The 18,283-nt window shown below is 42.2% G+C and overlaps 1 protein-coding gene across 1 annotated transcript in view; it reads right to left on the bottom strand.

Annotated features, from left to right (window-relative positions):
* LRCH3 (leucine rich repeats and calponin homology domain containing 3) overlaps nt 1-18,283 on the bottom strand; it is an 81,500-nt gene that overhangs the window by 24,593 nt on the left and 38,624 nt on the right. Inside the window, exons 6-14 of the mRNA XM_033148201.1 lie at nt 16,148-16,257; nt 12,059-12,152; nt 11,479-11,599; nt 9,055-9,119; nt 4,397-4,473; nt 1,775-1,870; nt 1,421-1,472; nt 1,180-1,329; nt 13-60 (exon numbers count right to left, since the gene is read on the bottom strand). Coding sequence (XP_033004092.1) covers nt 13-60; nt 1,180-1,329; nt 1,421-1,472; nt 1,775-1,870; nt 4,397-4,473; nt 9,055-9,119; nt 11,479-11,599; nt 12,059-12,152; nt 16,148-16,257 — 813 coding nt within the window. The remainder of the gene's footprint in view (nt 1-12; nt 61-1,179; nt 1,330-1,420; nt 1,473-1,774; nt 1,871-4,396; nt 4,474-9,054; nt 9,120-11,478; nt 11,600-12,058; nt 12,153-16,147; nt 16,258-18,283) is intronic.

The raw sequence follows: 18,283 nt of genomic DNA on the forward strand, positions 1-18,283 counted from the left end.
TTCAGTTCTTACCTCGCTATCCAGAGGGCTTTGCTTCTGAGGGCTCTGGGATGCCTTTTGCTTGGAAGAATGAAAAGGAGCAATTTACTAGGGGAAAGCACGCAGGCTCAAGTAAATAGGAAATAAGGTGCCAAGATGGGCAAGAACTGTTCCACGAAAATAAGCAGTTCCTAAGCTGAACCATTTTATTGACCTGTGAACAGAACCTACCTGCCTAGGAGAAAGAGGTTAGAGTTGGCATTACGTTTCTTAAGCAACTCAGTTTTGGAACCAAATACATCAGCATTCTCCTAAATCTACTACTGTAAAGCTGGGTCGGTCTACAACTCCTCCATCTCAGCGTGTGTCACTACATTGCATCATAATGACAATAAATCCGTTACAAAAGTATGAAGTTGGAAGACCCCTTTAAACAAACGATACCCCAAATCATTCCTGATCTTCACCACTTTCTGTGATACGTTTCTTCCACCTAATGTGCAGCCACAGTCTGATGCAGCTGTGCTGTGCTCTGGGTGACTGTCCTCAAAGAGCTCACTGTGTGGAGGGTGATGAAAACCCCAAAGGTGACGAAAGCAATCTAATTTCCAGTAAAACAGAGCAAGCAGCAGGGCCTATCATTAAACAACCAGTTGTGTAAAACCTTAAACTCTTTCAGAACTATTTGTCAGGTTTCAGAAGAAGTAGCCTGTATCTTATTACACGTCTGCTGCCAAACCATGTAACCAGCTGCTAGACTTCTTAAAAACAAAATCTGGGCAAGATTCAGCTCCTGGGTAGGGGTGTGGCAAGCCCTGTATGGATAAATGAATCAGGGGTGGGGCAGAACATGGTGCCAATACCACTTGTCTCCCACCCTCAGTATATGTGGACCTTAACAGCAATGCCGGACTCTGTGCAGCAATTAGAAGAGGATTATTTAGCATGCAGACTAATTCAGAGTGGTGGAGGGTTCCTATCGTGCTCAGTGTACAGGTGTGTGCATGCACAGCTAGCCATGCTATGTTTGGAGCGGTGAACCCCTGCAACTTTCTTCTGGGTTGGGAGATGGTCTGGCTTTTAAATATATAGTCGCAAGAGAGGCAGTACAGAGGCCTCTGTATAACTGGAAAGCATGGGACCATCACCAGCTCTCCCTGGAGAATTGCACACTAAACCTGAAAACCTAACTTGACCTACCTTGACAAAGTCGAGGACGGCCTCCCTTTGGATCTGTTTTGTCCTCATCTTCTCCTCCTCGTATTGTAGCGCAGCAAGCTGGGCTTCCCTCCGTGTACGCTCCACTAAATGCTCACGCCTTTTGTGTAGATCTGCATCCGAGTGAGAGACCTGGAAGAACATTAATTTGGAATGTGCGCCAGAAAGAAAGCAACCAGCTACACACTAAGCAGCACACTTCCCAATGTGCAACACAAATTACCTGATTATGGGTGCCGGACAGCAAAAGAAGGCAAGATGAGTCGCCAGAACCTCTGGGGGGGCAAAACAGAACATTGTTGGATACAAAATAAATATTTCCCCTTCACTGTGCATAATGCTCTAAAAAGATGGCTAACATAATAAAGCTCCTCTTCCTAATTATATAAACATTTTTGTTGGGGCAACATGCACACAGTGATTAAGCCATAGGCAACAGTAAATGCTCTGTGCAGCCAATTTTGCATAGGCTGTTGCCTGCTTTTAAAGAAAGCTTATTTGCACAGTCAAACTACTGATGGGCCAGACCTGCACTTCATTTTAAATGAGGGGCACCACATATCACTCACAGCCTTACCTTTCTGCTCGGTCTAAGCAGTTCCTCAGAAGTTGCTGTCGGTCTCTGTCATGCGTCAAGCTCAGACTTTCAGGTCGTCTTAATTCATCTCCATCTCTGAAAACACAAATACACAGTGGGTGGTAGTGGTAATTGACCCAGAGAAAATGGAAGAAATGTTACAGCATATGAGTAGACAGAGCAAACTCTTTTAAATTAAGATAACCAGGCCTAAAATGTTCATGTTTTCGGGCTAAACAGCAACTAAATTCAATATGGGTAGTGGAGTGCAGAATCAGCTGCCTTGGGCAATGGAATTTTGAAAAGATGAAGAAAGATAGGATTTCTTCAGAAATAAAAACATTCACACTGAACAAAACCGATGTAGTTAATCACCCTTAACCACAATTATCAGGTTGGGCGAGAGAGAACATAAATGGCAAGATCAAGTTCAGCTCTAAAAGTTTATTTGCACTTTCAATGTATACCACAAAGCATCAAATTTCGTTTGGATATCTTGCTTTTAAATTTCTAGTGACATACTCTTTTTTGCTACTCTGAAGAAAATGAGATTCTCTTCTAGGCCTGCATACTAAGCTTCCACTCGAGGCGAAGTGGAGAAACAGATTTATCAAAGCTGGCAGATCCTTCGCTTTAGCTGCAGCTGATGACATTCTGATTAAATGAACTACATTGTCCTGCGCTCCCCCCACTTCACTGGGCACCAGGAAGCGCCAGGGCCAGTCTTCCACAGGGTTTTAGCTCTCTCATGGGGAGAGTGTGCTGGAGACTTGCCGCACTTCGTTGATCTGTAGTATCTGCTTGTTTACAAAGGATGAGTTGAGCATGGGGGAACAGAGCAGGCAAACATCCAGGCGGACAATGACAATTTGTAGAGCAGCATCAGTTCTCCCCAAAGCGAGCAGCATTCATTAGCAGCGTCCCCACCAGCAGCCAACGAACCGTTTCCTGCTCTCTATCCATGAATCTTAAGTCTGGTTTGGAATATCATGAATAAGGCAGTTTAAGTTGGCATGAATTTAACCAGATCTATATTTATCCTGATAACCAACAATAGTGATTTTGTTAACATGAGGCAGTCTGAGGCACCATCCCACTCGGGTGCCTTGTTCTAATTTAAGCTCCCAGGGTCCCAGGTCAGGCTCATCTCCATCATGCCCATTTTTGGTTAGGTAATTAAAAGCTTATCTATCAAGCACACAAACTCTTCAAAAAAATACGTTTACTTTGTTTTAGCAGTCCCTGCTACATTTGGATCAGCTATGGAACCGGGGGCGGAGCAGGGGAAACCCTTTTAAAGACTCGGATTTCAAAGGGCATTATTCTGTAACATCCCATGGTGTATAATACTCCAGCAGGTTCCTCTTTCTGTTCTGAAAAAATGGTTCCTTACAAGCTGCAAAGCTTCATTTATGAAGCAACACTGCTTAGGCTTAACAAAAACTGGGAGCATTATTGCCATAAATGGTGAAAAGTGAAGACTTACTGCTGACACCGACCATGTATTCTGCATCCAACAACCCAATAAAAGGATTATATTATAATGAGTAACACACCATAACCTGGTGCAGACATAGTGTTATCAGATTCTTAACGATGGCTATTTGCATATGCTTCTCCTTCTTCTCTTGCATGCATGCCCCTCCATTCCCCTTTTCAGACCTGGTATTATGTATACCAGAAGACGCCTGCTTCTTGGGAGAAAAACAATGACAAACCTAGACAGCATCTTAAAAAGCAGAGACATCACCTTGCCGACAAAGGTCCATATAGTTATAGCTATGGCTTTCCCAGTAGTAATGTATGGAAGTGAGAGCTGGACCATAAAGAAGGCTGATCGCCGAAGAATTGATGCTTTTGAATTATGGTGCTGGAGGAGACTTGAGAGTCCCATGGACTGCAAGAAGATCAAACCTATCCATTCTCAAAGAAATCAGCCCTGAGTGCTCACTAGAAGGACAGATCCTGAAGTTGAGGCTCCAGTACTTTGGCCACCTCATGAGAAGACAAGACTCCCTAGAAAAGACCCTGATGTTGGGAAAGACGGGAACAACAGAGGACGAGATGGTTGGACAGTGTTCTCGAAGCTACCAACATGAGTCTGACCAAATTGCGGGAGGCAGTGGAGGATAGGGGTGCCTGGCGTGCTCTGGTCCATGGGGTTACGAAGAGGCGGACACGACTAATCGACTAAACAACATTATGTATACACTGAAAATTAATGGCAACCATCATTATAACAAATTACTTTTCAACCCCCACTTTTAAGTATGGTGATTGCTAACATAGGTGCAGATGCAACACTGCTATGGAAAGGGAATGGTGGAGGGGAATCACATGTGTTAGGGGGGCAAGGAGTAAATAAACCCCTCACACTGAGGGGCTCCTGACCTCTCAACCATGGTTACAAGGACAGAAACATTATGTTTGCATTCGGCCCAAGTGTAACAGTAAGGCAATATATGCAAAGACTCTGAGACCCTGTGCTAAAAATGCAAAACTTTGTGACCATAAAACTAAAGAAATGGCACCCAATTTATCAGGTGACATGTTCCTCACACTGCAGCATGATTAACCTTGCTGATTCCTAAAGCTCTGAGCGTATGGAACAAAAGTACTCACCTATTATGATGCAAGTATCTTCTGGCATCTTCTGACCTGTGGAATTCCCTGATGGGTGTTGGTTTTACTGGTGAACCCTTAGTGAAGGAAGAAATGTGATACAAAAATAATTATTTCTAGTGCATTGTGGATGGTTCAAATGTCACCTCCCTTTGCCAGAGCAAGTCTGCCAATCGCACCAAACTAGTTTGAGAATTAGTGGCCTTTTAAGTTGTCCAGATCAAAATTAATCAGTGTGAGAAAAATACTAGACAGGAGGAAGTGAAGCACTGCGCTGTAAGAAAATGGGTTAATTTTTAGTATTTGGTTTTAGTATTTGGTCCTTGTCAGTTTTATAAACCTCAGTGTTGTCTTGTTTAGATTTTCAAATCTGCCAGCTTCAATGAAAAAGAGCTATTTTTAAATGTATTACCCACTTTTCTAATGAGGTACACTACTTAAAAAGGACAACATGAATTTTCACATGCCAGCAAAATTTCAACAAGTTTGCTAATGCCCCACTCTAGACAAAACAATCAACCATGGATTAATGTAATGTGTGAATACCTAAACAGCAGTTAAGGGTTGTCCAAAAGCCAGGATTTGGGTTTGCACATCATGGCTTGCCCTAAGTACTACATCCGCACAGATTAAATCGTGACCAAGACAGTTTTCCTGCCTCTCTGCTTGCAAGGCGACAAGCAGCTCAAGCTGTTAATTTCCTGAGCAAACCCCTTCAAGGATAGGGATTACCTCAGCAAGGAAAACTACAGTTTTATTCTACTTTTAAACTCCTAACTGGGATTAAAGTAATAAACCACAGTTAGCCCTGACCTTAGTTCAACATTGAGCCTATGCTGAACCTAAAGGTGAGGAAATTCCATAATGGCTGTGCCATCACTGACCATTGTTAACCTTGTTGTTTGCATCCATCTGTCTTGAGAGACAATGGAAGAGTGAGCCATCGGAGGTAAAGCCAAACCGTTGGAGAGTTACGGTGCCTGCTGTGGCTGAAAATACCTGTTCTATTGCAGCTGGGGCAGATGAAGACGTCCACTGAATGTAAATTAACCCATTTTCCTAGAGCAAAATCCTTAACTTCCTCCTGTCTAGTATTTTTCTTGCATTGATTAATTTTGATCTAGATATCTTAAAGGCCACTAATTCTCAAACTAACAATTTCGTTTACTGAAACAAAATCTATAAATGATCCATTTGTTCTTAAAGGTAAAGGTAAAGGGACCCCTGACCATTAGGTCCAGTCGTGGACGACTCTGGGGTTGCGGCGCTCATCTCGTCTTACTGGCCGAGGGAGCCGGCGTACAGCTTCCAGGTGATGTGGCCAGCATGACTAAGCCGCTTCTGGCAAACCAGAGCAGCGCACGGAAATGCCGTTTACCTTCCCACCGGAGCAGTACCTATTTATCTACTTGCACGTTGGCATGCTTTCGAACTGCTAGGTGGGCAGGAGCTGGGACCGAACAACGGGAGCTCATGCCGTCATGGGGATTTGAACCACCAACCTTTCTGATCGGCAAGCCCAAAATACTGTTGTGATTTGAAGTGGTTTGAGTTCATACACATACACATTTAATTTTTACTAAGGGCTGGCACCCCCTCGCTAACTTTGAAGAGAATTCTGAATTTTAGCAGCCTATGGGTCTCCTCCTGAATTATGCCTTGGGCAGCAATGTGATCCTTCTTGTCTCATTACTGGACTTGCGGAACTAATATACGGTCAGAAGAAATATGAGCCACTGCAATTTCAAGAATGGAAATTGGGGGGAAATATAAAGGACCTTTTTAGCCAACCACTGAACAAATAGCAATTAAGCTGGCCCACAGACATGGCAGTATTATCCCACAGTACACAAAAGCAGCATATTCAGCCCCCCCCCCCCGGGGAAACCCCAGTGCACTCAATTGGAAGATCATCCCGGTAATTAAGGAACTGCAAGTCTCACTGCCGCTTAGCCTTAAGAGAATAATGGCGGTTATGTTGGGCCCCCAAGTACATATGCGTGGGATATAAAGTGGAAGAGATCACTGGGACGCTGGGAGAACAATAAGCCAAACAAAATGCGCTTCAACCCAGCTTCGCATTGTAACATATATGTGAAGGCACAGATTGTAATCCGATTGCAGAATGCGCTACTTGTTAAGCAAAGTAGAAGATTATCCCGCACAGGCTGCCTGCACACATGGGATGCAGCCCACTGTTTCGAGCCTCCCATTAGACTTATGCAGAAAGGTTTAGATTAGGGGCCATGCAGGAGTAAATGTATTACTTTATCATTTCCTAGTGATTTTAGGCTTATTAAGAGCCCTTCCTTTCCTACAGTCCAGATGGTAACAGGAGGGGGTCCTTTGCCCCTCAATGTGCCCGCAGCAGTTAAAAGGCCAAAAAACAAAGTGAATTCTACCCCCACTGCCCTTAGTTTTAAAGGAGACACTTAAGAGCGCAAAGAAAGAGCCAATATTATATCGCGCACTTCCATTAAGCACCCTTCCAAAGGTTGCTAAGTTTACTTTGAATCAGTCAAGCATTTCAGCTTTAAACAAAGCACACACTCCAACGTTCGGAGAGCATTTTAACAGCTCTATTAATTTAAATATATCTCCAGATTGGAAACATGCATCCAAAAATACACTGGCATGTTCTCGCGCATAGCACTGAACCCATCAAAATCCCAAACTGCCCCTGTGCCAGCTTAGCTGCATCTATTAAAAAGCCAGCCTGAATAGAAGGTCTGACAAGCATGTCTAGTTCGGAGGAGGATTCGCACAGCTGCAGGGCAGCCACAAAATACGCAGTGTGTTGTACTTTTTCTTTACAGGTGGCACATGCAGAGCACAGTCAAGAGGGAAATCTCATCAAGTTTTCAGAATTGCAACGACGGATGCACTTTTTTGAGTTAAACACAAGGCAACCGGCCTCAGCATTTACCTGCCTATAAACTACAGCCATTTAGCTGCTTCCAACCAGAGGTGTTTGGTTTTGTTTTTGTTTTGTTTTTTTAAAGTGAAGTAGCCACTGCAGTGTTACTTGAATAGTGGCACAGAAGGGCAATTGTATACGTTCCCCCCAAGACCTGTTTACACTGATTCAGGATTATTGCAGAGTATGACAGAATGAACAACCATGTAACTCTCAAACTGGCCCTATAAAAAGCATGCTCAAAAAGAAGGTTGAAAAACCACACTGTTATATCAAGGAGCATGCCATCCCAAAACGACTGAGCTCATTCATTCAAGAAGCTCGCTCCATTTTGTGGCATAAAAAACTAAACTGGTCTAATTTTGAAAAACCAGAAGGCACAATGTAAGAGAACAATGGGGATTCAGTTCTATTTTCTGGACCTAATTTTTATTAATTTTTTGTTACTGTAAAGCTATGCATCTAATTATATGAAATGAAGAAAATATCTCCCTACTCTTCTCATTATGGGGAAGAGATGCTTCCTTTAGGCTGGCCCACAAAAAAAAAAAACTGGAGAATCTAAAGTGAGAATGCTGGTACAAGGAAATGAGCCTGGATTTCTTAATTGTAACCTTTCAGTTGAAATACCATGAAGCAGATTTAAAACAGCACAATTCTTAAGGACACAGGCTGTACATTGTTCAATCTTATGTTCCAAGAATAAATCCCAAAACTTGTTGAATGTCTTTATTTCTTAGGAATCCAGAAAAGTCATACTTTACAGATGCTTGACCTTTTATTTTTGCCTTCTCTTGGGGCATCAGAAATTGCAATGACAGTATACTGGGAGGGGTGGATTTGTGCTAACAGGCCTGCACCCCCCCTCCCCTGAGATTAGTGGATGGACTTGGATCCACACTCTGGTTGCTGATGAGACAATATCTGAGGTACACCCACCCAAAGAGAGGATGCAAATGCAGACTAGCTAAAAGAAAACTCTTAAAAGCAGATCAGAAAGGATTTGATGTATACAATGAAGTGGCATAAAACTGCCTATAATAAAAGGACAGCAAAGCACCATATAAAGATTGTTACACATCCAAGTACCTCTGAAAAAAGCCCTTGCTTGCCCCCCCTTTGCTTGCAGCACCCTAATTTGGATTTAGAAGTGGGGTGGTAATGGGAGGTGAGGCTATACAGCATTGGAAAACTGTCTCTGTGCAAGCAGAACAGACTTCTGCTCACATAAATGGGATTTCACCTTCCTCTCCTCCCTCCTGCAGACCCATGCAGCCTCAAAATCTGGAACAGATTTTTGGGCACGTAAGGGGGGGGGTGGAGAGAGGAGGAAAGTAAGGCGACATCCCATTGGATACTTCTCAGATTCTGTTGCACGGACCACCGTGGGCATAGCACATGGGAGAGAAAGGCCAATTGAGCAGATATCAATGGAGACTCTATTGCAGTCAAAACTAGCACCCAGAACACCTACAAGACCCCAGAGCACAGTGCTTTGAGTCAGTAGCTGAAAGCACAGCATTGGGACTGCTCCAAAAACTCTTGAATCTCCAGATATAAAAGTCAACCAATAATAGCGACTATGGATGAGAAACAACATAAACGAAAGGGAATTTCACAGGGGCACACACACACACAAATTAAAAGGAAGCACCACCTCATGAGATATTCGCCGTTGTTCAATATATGCCATGAACTGTGAGCTGAGGCTGTCTGACTCCATGCACTTGGATTGCCTCACCTCTTCCTCCTCCTCTTCGGTGACACAACTGTCAATAAAGTCGATCTGATCCAGATCATGTTCCGCTTGGCATATACAAAGAGAAGGACCGTAATTAGATAAGCAGCTGGGGGAAGGGGGAGGCACAGAGAGTTAACAGCTCCATCAGGTTTGACCATATTTATTCAATAAATCTCTTGCTGCAGAGTGGCTCATATAATCAGCGAGCAAACTATAGATCAAGTTCTTTATAAAAACTGCTGATTGGGAGGAGATTTCCAACTTATATTAAACAAAGAGCCATTTCATACTTTAAAATGCATTATAGACAAAGAAAAATCCCACCATGCTAGGGTTTTATTGCTCACTAATGTAACCAGAAATGAATAGTTTACAGCAATTCACTTACATAACACACATTAAATTGAAAAACTCTTTTCCACCTGCACTTTGGCTTACTTGCCAAGAATGATCTATTAGTGGTGAGTAGCAATATTAGTCTCTCAAGACTATAGAACCATAGAATTGTAGAGTTGGAAGGAATGCAAAGGGTCAGCTAGTCCAACTCCCTACAATGCAGGAATCTCAACTAAAGCATTCACTAGAGATGGCTATCCAACCTTTGCTTAAAAACCTCAAAGGAAGGAGAGTCCACCACCTCTCGAGGGAGTCCATCCCACTGCTGAAGATGCTCTTACCATCAGAAAGTTCTTCCTGATGTTTAGTTGGAATCTCCTTCATTGTAACTTGAATCCATTGGTTCAGGTCCCAGCTTCCTAGCTTGATTCTTTTTCCAAATGTGATAGCTCTTTGAAAATGGCTATCATATCTCCTTTCAGTATCCTCTTGTAGGCTAAACATACCCAGCTCCTTCAACCATTCATCATAAGGCCTGGTTTCCAGACCCTTGATCATCTTGGTTGCCCTCCTCTGCACACCTTCCAGCTTGTCAACACCCTTCTTAAATTGTGGTGCCCAGAACTAAACATAGTACTCCAGGTGTGATCTGACCAAGGCAAAATAGAGTGGTAGTATGACTTCCCTTGATCTGCACACTATATTTCTGTTGATGCAGCCTAGAACAGTGTTAGCTTTTTTTTCTTTTTGCTGCTGCATCACACTGTTGACTCATGTTAAACTTGTGGTCTACTAAGACCCCTAAATCCTTGTCACATGTACTACTGGCAAACCAGATGTCCCCCATCTTATACTTGTGCAGCTAGTTCTTCCTGCCTAAGTGCAGAACCTCATATTTGTCCCTGTTGAAATTCATTTTGCTAGTTTGAGCCAAGTTGGCCAATCTGTTAAGGTAATCTTGCATCCCAATTCCATCTAATGTTGTATTTTGCAGGCACAAGTTGCTTAAGACTTTTGCTAAGCAGATCCGAAGAAGTGATTTAAGTTACGTGTATTTCTGGCTTCTAATCAATCTGCAAACTCAGAAACCTCTGAAGCGCCTTTGTGAATTGGTGAGTGAGACAGGCACATTAACATGCAAAGCAATACTGTTCTCACCAACTTGAATCTGTAAAACGACATGTTAGAACAGCTTTTGGTTTGTTAGATTTTTCTGCAAACACCAAAGATGATGCTTGCAGTCAAGCCTGCAATTATATTTTATTTTGGCTACCTTCACATATAAAATGTGAAATTAAGAAAGCAGAAGGTTAAGAGGAAAGGGTACAGATATTGTAAAAGGAATAAAATGGGGGGAGGGACTCACACCCATTCAGAAGTGTACGAAACCTACAACAAGAGCATGAAGCTCAGAAAGGTCTGCTCTCATTGATCCCTCCACTCATTATGTTAACTGGGGCATTTTTTATTCATCACTGCTTCTGTAAGCCCAATGAGGCTTTGCTATTTTGTTGTTGCAGCAAACCTTATGAAAATACTGCAAGCATCCAAAATCCCTCATGGGTTCTTGTTCCCGATGGGCTGTGGACTGAACTATTATCCTTTAGAATAGTGCAGATAAGAAGCAAATTACACAAGGAGCAAGTCAACAGGTTTTTAATTATTTTTAAAGGTGCTATGCTGGAAGATAAATCAAACTCAAAGAGACCCAATTTTCCTCAGTTAAAGGTTACTGTTTCCTGGTCCTCAATCTTTTACAGCTTCTTGTGGTAGTGGAACCACGTGTTATTTGGGTTCTCTTCTCCTAGAAGCTACTTGCAGTCATTCCACTTATCATTCCACTTATTTGAAGGAGAAACTAAAATAAAGATTCCTCCATCATCCTGGTTGCATAAAAATGCCATTTGGCTCCTCCAGTTAAGCTGCATATAGAGCTTTTTAAGACAAAGGGGGGAAATAAAATAGGTCTGAAAAGATACTTCTTGGACATAGATGATGCTCCAAAAAGTGCACCAGAATCTTGTCATGCAACGTGGGAGCAACCAAATATGCACTGATGGCTTTTTTCCTCAAATGAGTGCCAATTACCTCCACCGTTGGTGACAACCATGCTCCCTCGGTGTTCCTGGTACTGACTCTCTCTTCTCAGTCTTTGTTCTTTTGTGATTTCTGCCACTCGCAGAGGAAGATCAGAAAATTCATCTGTAGGCTTCATTGAAAAAAATACACCGGACAATTAAGAAAACAAAGATTGTGAAATACGTCCATTTTTATCCAGCTTCCGAAAACAAGATCTGCAGCACTCCAATATGATGTTAGAAAGAGCTCCTCCTTCAAGTCACTCCGGTGATTTGAATCACATGTAGACAAAGGACACTTTTTGTGAGTTTTTCGTGTTTTCAATTTAAAGAGTTTTGAAATGAAATGTGGAACAAAGAGCAGTGCTTGCAAGTCCTTTCCTGCATCACCATTATCAGATTGAAAATAATCTCAGATGTGGAAATGGCACACTGGCCTCAATCTTTGGATGACTGCGGAATAAGCTGTTGCAAAACTGCAGCCCTATGCGTTTTAGCAATTGAGTCTTCCACGGCTGTTCCGCCTGTTTTTTTCCTTTTCACATATGCTACAATTATCCACCAAATAGAAGCAAAACAAGTATACTTACTTCATTTCCTGACCACCTTTTGTCTCCACTATCCACACTATTGAAGCCAGAATCCAGTGCTCCATATGGTCGGCTGGAGTATAGTTCTTCATGGCTGTCAAGCAGATAAAATGTTAGTTATTTTTTTGCAAAAAGCAAAGGAGATTTTTTTGGGGGGGGGGGAATTAGATACCAGACAGTACCGGGGGACATATTCAACCTGTTAGTCATACTGCATTTTTCCATACATAATGTGATCCAGCTAAAGAGGTCTTGTTCTTCCAGACTGAGAAATGTTCCTTTCTGCTAGCCAACTGTTTGGGCTGCTGATCAGTTGCCTTGGCCTGCAAAGCATTCAGCCACTACCAAAACAATTTTCAAGCACTGCAAAAGAGTACAACTTGCCATCTTGGCAAAAGTAGCTCCTGTACAAACCAAAGTCTCCCAGCCACTGCTGAACCTTTGCTGCTCCTTTATTGTGGCACATCTTTCCTGCCATCTTTGCCTAAACTTTAATGGGCAAGCATGTTCTTCAGCCAGAAAACATAAGGGCCATGCCCACGGGCTGCACAGCACTCAGAACACTGGGGACAAAAACAAAATAAGAGTAGCCCTTTAAAGGTCACTTGGGGCTTCATGGAAGACAAGAAAAAATGGGATTTAATTAAAATAAGATACATAAATACTAATTTGGGGTTAACTCTGGTGCTTCAGCTGAAAGGCTCCATCCAAGAAAAAACAACTACATTTCAATGCACATTTCCCCCCTCAAAAAAAAATCTGTAACTCTGTAAGCGGTAAATGACAATGCCCAGAATTCTTCGAGGGGGAAATTGTGCTTCGAGGTACAACATGTACACAGCCCTCGTTTGTGTTGGAGATGGACTAGAATGTTGGTATACCATCATTTTCCATGTAAGCAGCAGCCACTGATATGGGATACCCTGCAGAAACCCAGTATGAAATGCTTTTAAGGGCATGTAAGATATGTTATTCACATAGAGTAGGATTTGCCTAATGAGCCCCATCGGTGGAAACCCTCCGCAAGGGCTTCCCCCTGCAAAACAGGGCTTTCCCATGTCTCCTCTACCCATGTACCCTTGAAACTGACTGGGGGGGAGCTGTCAAAGAGAACCCCCAGAACAGTGTGCAGAGAGGCAGGAAGATTAAGTCTGGCAAGCTGATATGCTTGTGCAGACAGAATGTCAGTAGTAGCGCAATGCTGAATTATACCCAAAATGTCTGAACTCAATATGGTTTACAAAAATTGGAACATGGTTACACTCAAAATATTAAATAATGCATGTGCTATCCTACTTTTTTAAAAAAGTTAACCATTATTAATTCATAAAAGATTTTGAATGTGTTTCAAATCAGCCTTGAAGCAAGTTGAGGGAAGTTTTTTTATGCAATTAATTTATTGCCATGGTACTAGGAACTCAGCAAGAGGATACAGAGCATAGAGTAAGCTATCTCTGCTCTAAATGTACATAGTGACTGGACAGTTCAATACTGCAGCCAACACAGATACAGTATATGGAAACTGCCACAGACAGCAGAGACGTAACAATGAGGCTTGCCTGGCCCACTGCAAATGGGCATTTAACAATGAATCAACTGTCCTACTGGCACTAGATGCCCCAGGGAAATCTGCAGCAAGACAGCAATAATGGGCAAATGGGAAGTTCAGCAAATGGACGGCTCCACCCAGGCATTGCTAATTGCTGATTAGGCTGCGGCTGGTTGTCACTTGCATTGAAAATCAGTTGCTTGGAATGCAACTTGTAATTATTAATTATGTGGCACCATGTGTGCAGAAGAGTCTCCGCTGTGAGAGAGCTGCAATCTAAGAGGGCAGAGCTCAACAACAGATGTTTACAGGAAGTGTGTTGCAAACATTAGGACTGCTGGCATTAAGTACTTCAAGCCAGACGGCAGCCAATGTGTCAGGAGCGGCAGGTTGCCATTAATATATCTGCATGCCTCACTTCTTCTCTGCATGTATATGTAAGTGTTAGACTATTCCTGATTAATGATGACAACAGAGCTGAGCATGTGCAACTGATTCTCCATGCAATTGTATTAAGTAGCATGTGGGTACTCTACAACTGCACCATGCAATTGCTGAAGAACACAGAGTTCAACACTTCCATTTTAAAATACAGCAACTTCTGAGCAAAGGTAAGTCTGGAAGCGAGTGGGCAATACCTGGTCAAGTCCCAAAAGCTGAAATTCTGATTTCTTGAGTGGGTGGACAGATGATGCACTGAACTGGATTTCAAGTAGTCATGGGAGGTTATTCGGTACCCTACATAATCCCACCCCCTTTCCCAGGACTATCAGAAGAATAAAATATGCAAATATAAGCCGATTTGCTTAGCTGGCATAATATATAGGGCCTTCTTGGTAGTTGTGCCCGCCCTGCGGAATGCCCTCCCGTCAGATATCAAAGAGACAATCATATGACTTTTTGCAAACATCTGAAGGCAGCCCTGTTTCGGGAACCTTTTAATGTTTGATGTTTTGGTGTGTTCCTTTATATTTTATTGGAAGACACCCAGAGTAGCTGGGGCAACCCAATCAGATGGGTGGGGTACAATAAATAAATTAACAACAACAACTACTGAAAAACTCAACTACATTGTTATTGCTTTTTCAGCACAGGGAATACATTGCTCTTCATATGTAGACTAGAGCATGGAGTGTTTTAGAGATTTTAATAAACAACTTGCTTAGACCTACTTTAATTGCTAATTATTTTTGCTGCCCTTGCACTGGATATCCAAATTGTTTTATGGGCAGCATTATTAATTATTATTATTGTTGTTGTTGTTATTATTACATTATTACATGTTATTATTATTATTATTACATGTTGTTGTTGTTATTATTATTACATGTCCTAGCTAGGGCAGGGGGCAGTTTGTTCTCAGTCACAGGAAGCCTTGCACTAAAAACCAGAAACAGAGGCCGCCACAAGCACAGCTGCTGTAGGGCTGAGCTTCCTGCATTTTACTGTCTCCAGGCCAAGAAATTCACCTTAGGGGCAGCCAAAATTGTTGTAGCAGCCAGTGCTGCATACTCATCTTGCCACCATCTCCTGCTCCTCCCTTTGATTTATCTGCTGGTGCTCTGCCTGGCCCGACCAGCAAGGTTGCACCAGGCAGGAAAAGGAAGCACTACACAGATGTTGCCAAACACATCTGCCTGTCTCACTCACTCAGCTCTCCTGCTGAGATTGCCCTTTCTAGAGCGTAAGGTCACACAGTTTCCATTTCCACGGCACAGGGCATTCTGCTGCCATTCAGCAAGGTTGGAAGCAAGGGGTGGATAATTCCCCTGGGAAAACCTACTGGCAATTTTGATGTATATTAATATACTCACCTCCCTCTCACCCCTTCTCTCTCTCTCTCTCTCTCTCTCTTTCTCTGTCTCTCATTCACACACATGGGCTTTAACATTAAAAACCGAGACTCTGAAAAAACAAACTGAATACCCCAAAATGCCCCCACTGGCTTTGTAATGAAATGTATTTTTGGATGCAGGAACCAGACTAGAGAAGGAACTCTCTGGCTGGCTGCTCAAGTTCCCCTTTTCACTGAGACCCGGCCACAACCAGACTAGCCTGCTTCTTATTTATGCATTTATGGTTCTCCCAACTTGTATTTCATTGACTTCCGTGCCCTGCCTTAAACTGTCTGTGGTTCAGAGTGCTCAGTGCTCTCTCTCCTTCCTCCAGGGCCTTGCTTCATCGACTTGCATTACTCAGTACTGCATGATATAAACACAAGCTGCATTCCTAGCCCCCATCACCTTAATTTAGCAACTCATGATGCGGCTGACCGCTCAGAGATGAATGTTGCCCGGCTAAGCCAAAAGGAGACTCTGCCAAGAGCAACACAGCTTTATCATGGGAAAGGAGATCAACATTTACACCTGTGGTTAGACCAGAGATCTTAAGACAACCATGCACAGAAGGTTAAACATACAGCACAATGAGATTTCTCTGCCCCCACAGCAAAGCCCACTAACATCTTAATACAGGAAACTAAAAATTATCCACAAAGATTCTTTTAAAAAACAGTGAATCTGAAATCTGTGCACACTTACCAAGAACCAAACCCCATTGGCCGCCTGTCGTAATCTGGAAGATCTGGTGCTACTTTGCATGCTTCCATATTCAGATACTTAAATATGTGGACTTTTCCTTTTATGCATATCTTTTTTAAAAAGGGGTGGGAGGGTGGGAAAACCATCATGAATATTTGGAAATGATACACAAACAACTGCTATCTATTGCAACTAATATATTATATATTAGATTTTTTTATATTAAAAAAAAATATTTTAAACCCCCAACAAATTGCCAGTCCAAAAGATTTGTTTACAAACCACAATTAAGCTGAGTACTCTAGAGGAAAAACAGGGTAACAGTATAATAGATATTGTAGCCAGTCATACTCAGAGTAAACCCTTTGAAGTTAATGCACACAATAACCTCAAGTGCTCATGTGAAAAGATCTGCACTGGCCAGATCATAAGAGCTTTGAAAAGAGGCATAGGAGAGAAAACACACTGGGTCATTGAGATGATCCATCAGCATGATGTCAGGTTGTTCTTAAAGAGGGAGCCGTATTGGATCCTTGCCCTGCACAGACAAATCCGAAAAGGGCTCAATGAGAAAATGGATTTCCTCTCTTTGATGTGAATGCACTCGCAGGAGTTCCTTTTTGCTGTTCTCTGTTTTGTTTCGCCATCTGTTTCCAGGTTCTTTATTCTACCTCTTCATGTATGTTCAGGATCTTTTATGCTAGCAAGGGGTTAAAGTTCTCTTTCCATTTCATTTGACTAGGCTTTAACAGTTCATCTGGTGAAAGAAGATTTCCCCCTTCCAATTCTGCTCTATTTGGCAGCACATGTCTCCACAGGCAATTGGTTCAAGTGGATATAAAAAGTTTCATTTTGGATCCTTCATGCAACAGGAGTTAATATCCCCCGAGTGAAAGAATTATTGCTTAAAATGGGCATTTTATCTATGTTGGTTATCATGATAATTCTGAATTCTTACAGAGAACTTTAGATTATATATATTTTTATCATTGCTTTTTTATTATTCAGGCTTTTTTCTCAGTTTGAAAGGATGTATTTGGGGGATTATCTTTTATTTAGGAATATATTTTTAATTTGGTTGTTAGATTAACATATATGCCATTATATTTTAATGTTTGCGGTAAACATTACCAAAAGAAAATTGATAATTTTTATTTGGCTACTGTGAGCTTATGATGATACATTCTCTACATTCATTATTTGTATTTTATGATAATTTTTAGAAAATTCTGTATCTGTTAATCCTTATGCTGTGTCCTTGAATGAATTTTCCAAAATGCCTATTGCCCTTATAAACAAACTACATTTTTGCACTTCGAGTTCTTCTTCCTATCTATTAGATCGCTCAACAAACCACGAGCAATAAGCCAAGGACAAAGCCTGGCTGTAGCTTGTGGCTTGTCTGAAGAGCAGCAAACCACAGGTGCCGGTTTGCATGTAACAGAAAGCCAGCCCTTGGTTTGTTTCCTACCTGGCATTTCGAAAACAGGAGCCAGGGAAGGATGAAACCGGGAACGTCTGCGCAATATACACCAACACGCTCACTCAATTCACATTAAACCAGATATAAAAATTAATTTTGGTTGAATGTTGCAGGCCCATTTTGGTTTTAACAATAACCCTTTTACTCCTTCAGATGACTGCAGCGTCAGGCTCTGGCAGGCTTCTCTGGGGAAGGTGTTTTGGGGAAGATTTTATTATTATTATTAAAATAAAACAGAGTCCATTATTCAATTAAGTGAGAGTGGCAGGGGGTTGGACTGGATGGCCCTTGTGGTCTCTTCCAACTCTAGGATTCTATGATTCTACAAAGGGTTAGGGGAGCTGTCCCTATACGAGTCCATGCTGTTCTTGCAATTAAGAGTTGGGGGAGGATTTGACTGCCTTCACTATGAGAACTAAAACCATCAGCTGCAATGAGCAGGGCTGTTACCACTGTTGCCCAAGGATTTGAAATGCCGTCCTCAGTGAGTGAGGTAAGGAACTGTAAAGGTCTTCTGGAAGTTATGCAAGAGCCTTTTAGTACACACACAACACAACACACACGCTAGTGTGCTGAGGTCTGTGGCTCACAATGTAATGATGTTCCCAGGCCATTTATGGCTCCACACAATAAAACCAACACCTTTAAATACT

The sequence above is a fragment of the Lacerta agilis genome, chromosome 5 (assembly GCF_009819535.1).
Source record: "Lacerta agilis isolate rLacAgi1 chromosome 5, rLacAgi1.pri, whole genome shotgun sequence".
NCBI lineage: Eukaryota > Metazoa > Chordata > Lepidosauria > Squamata > Lacertidae > Lacerta > Lacerta agilis.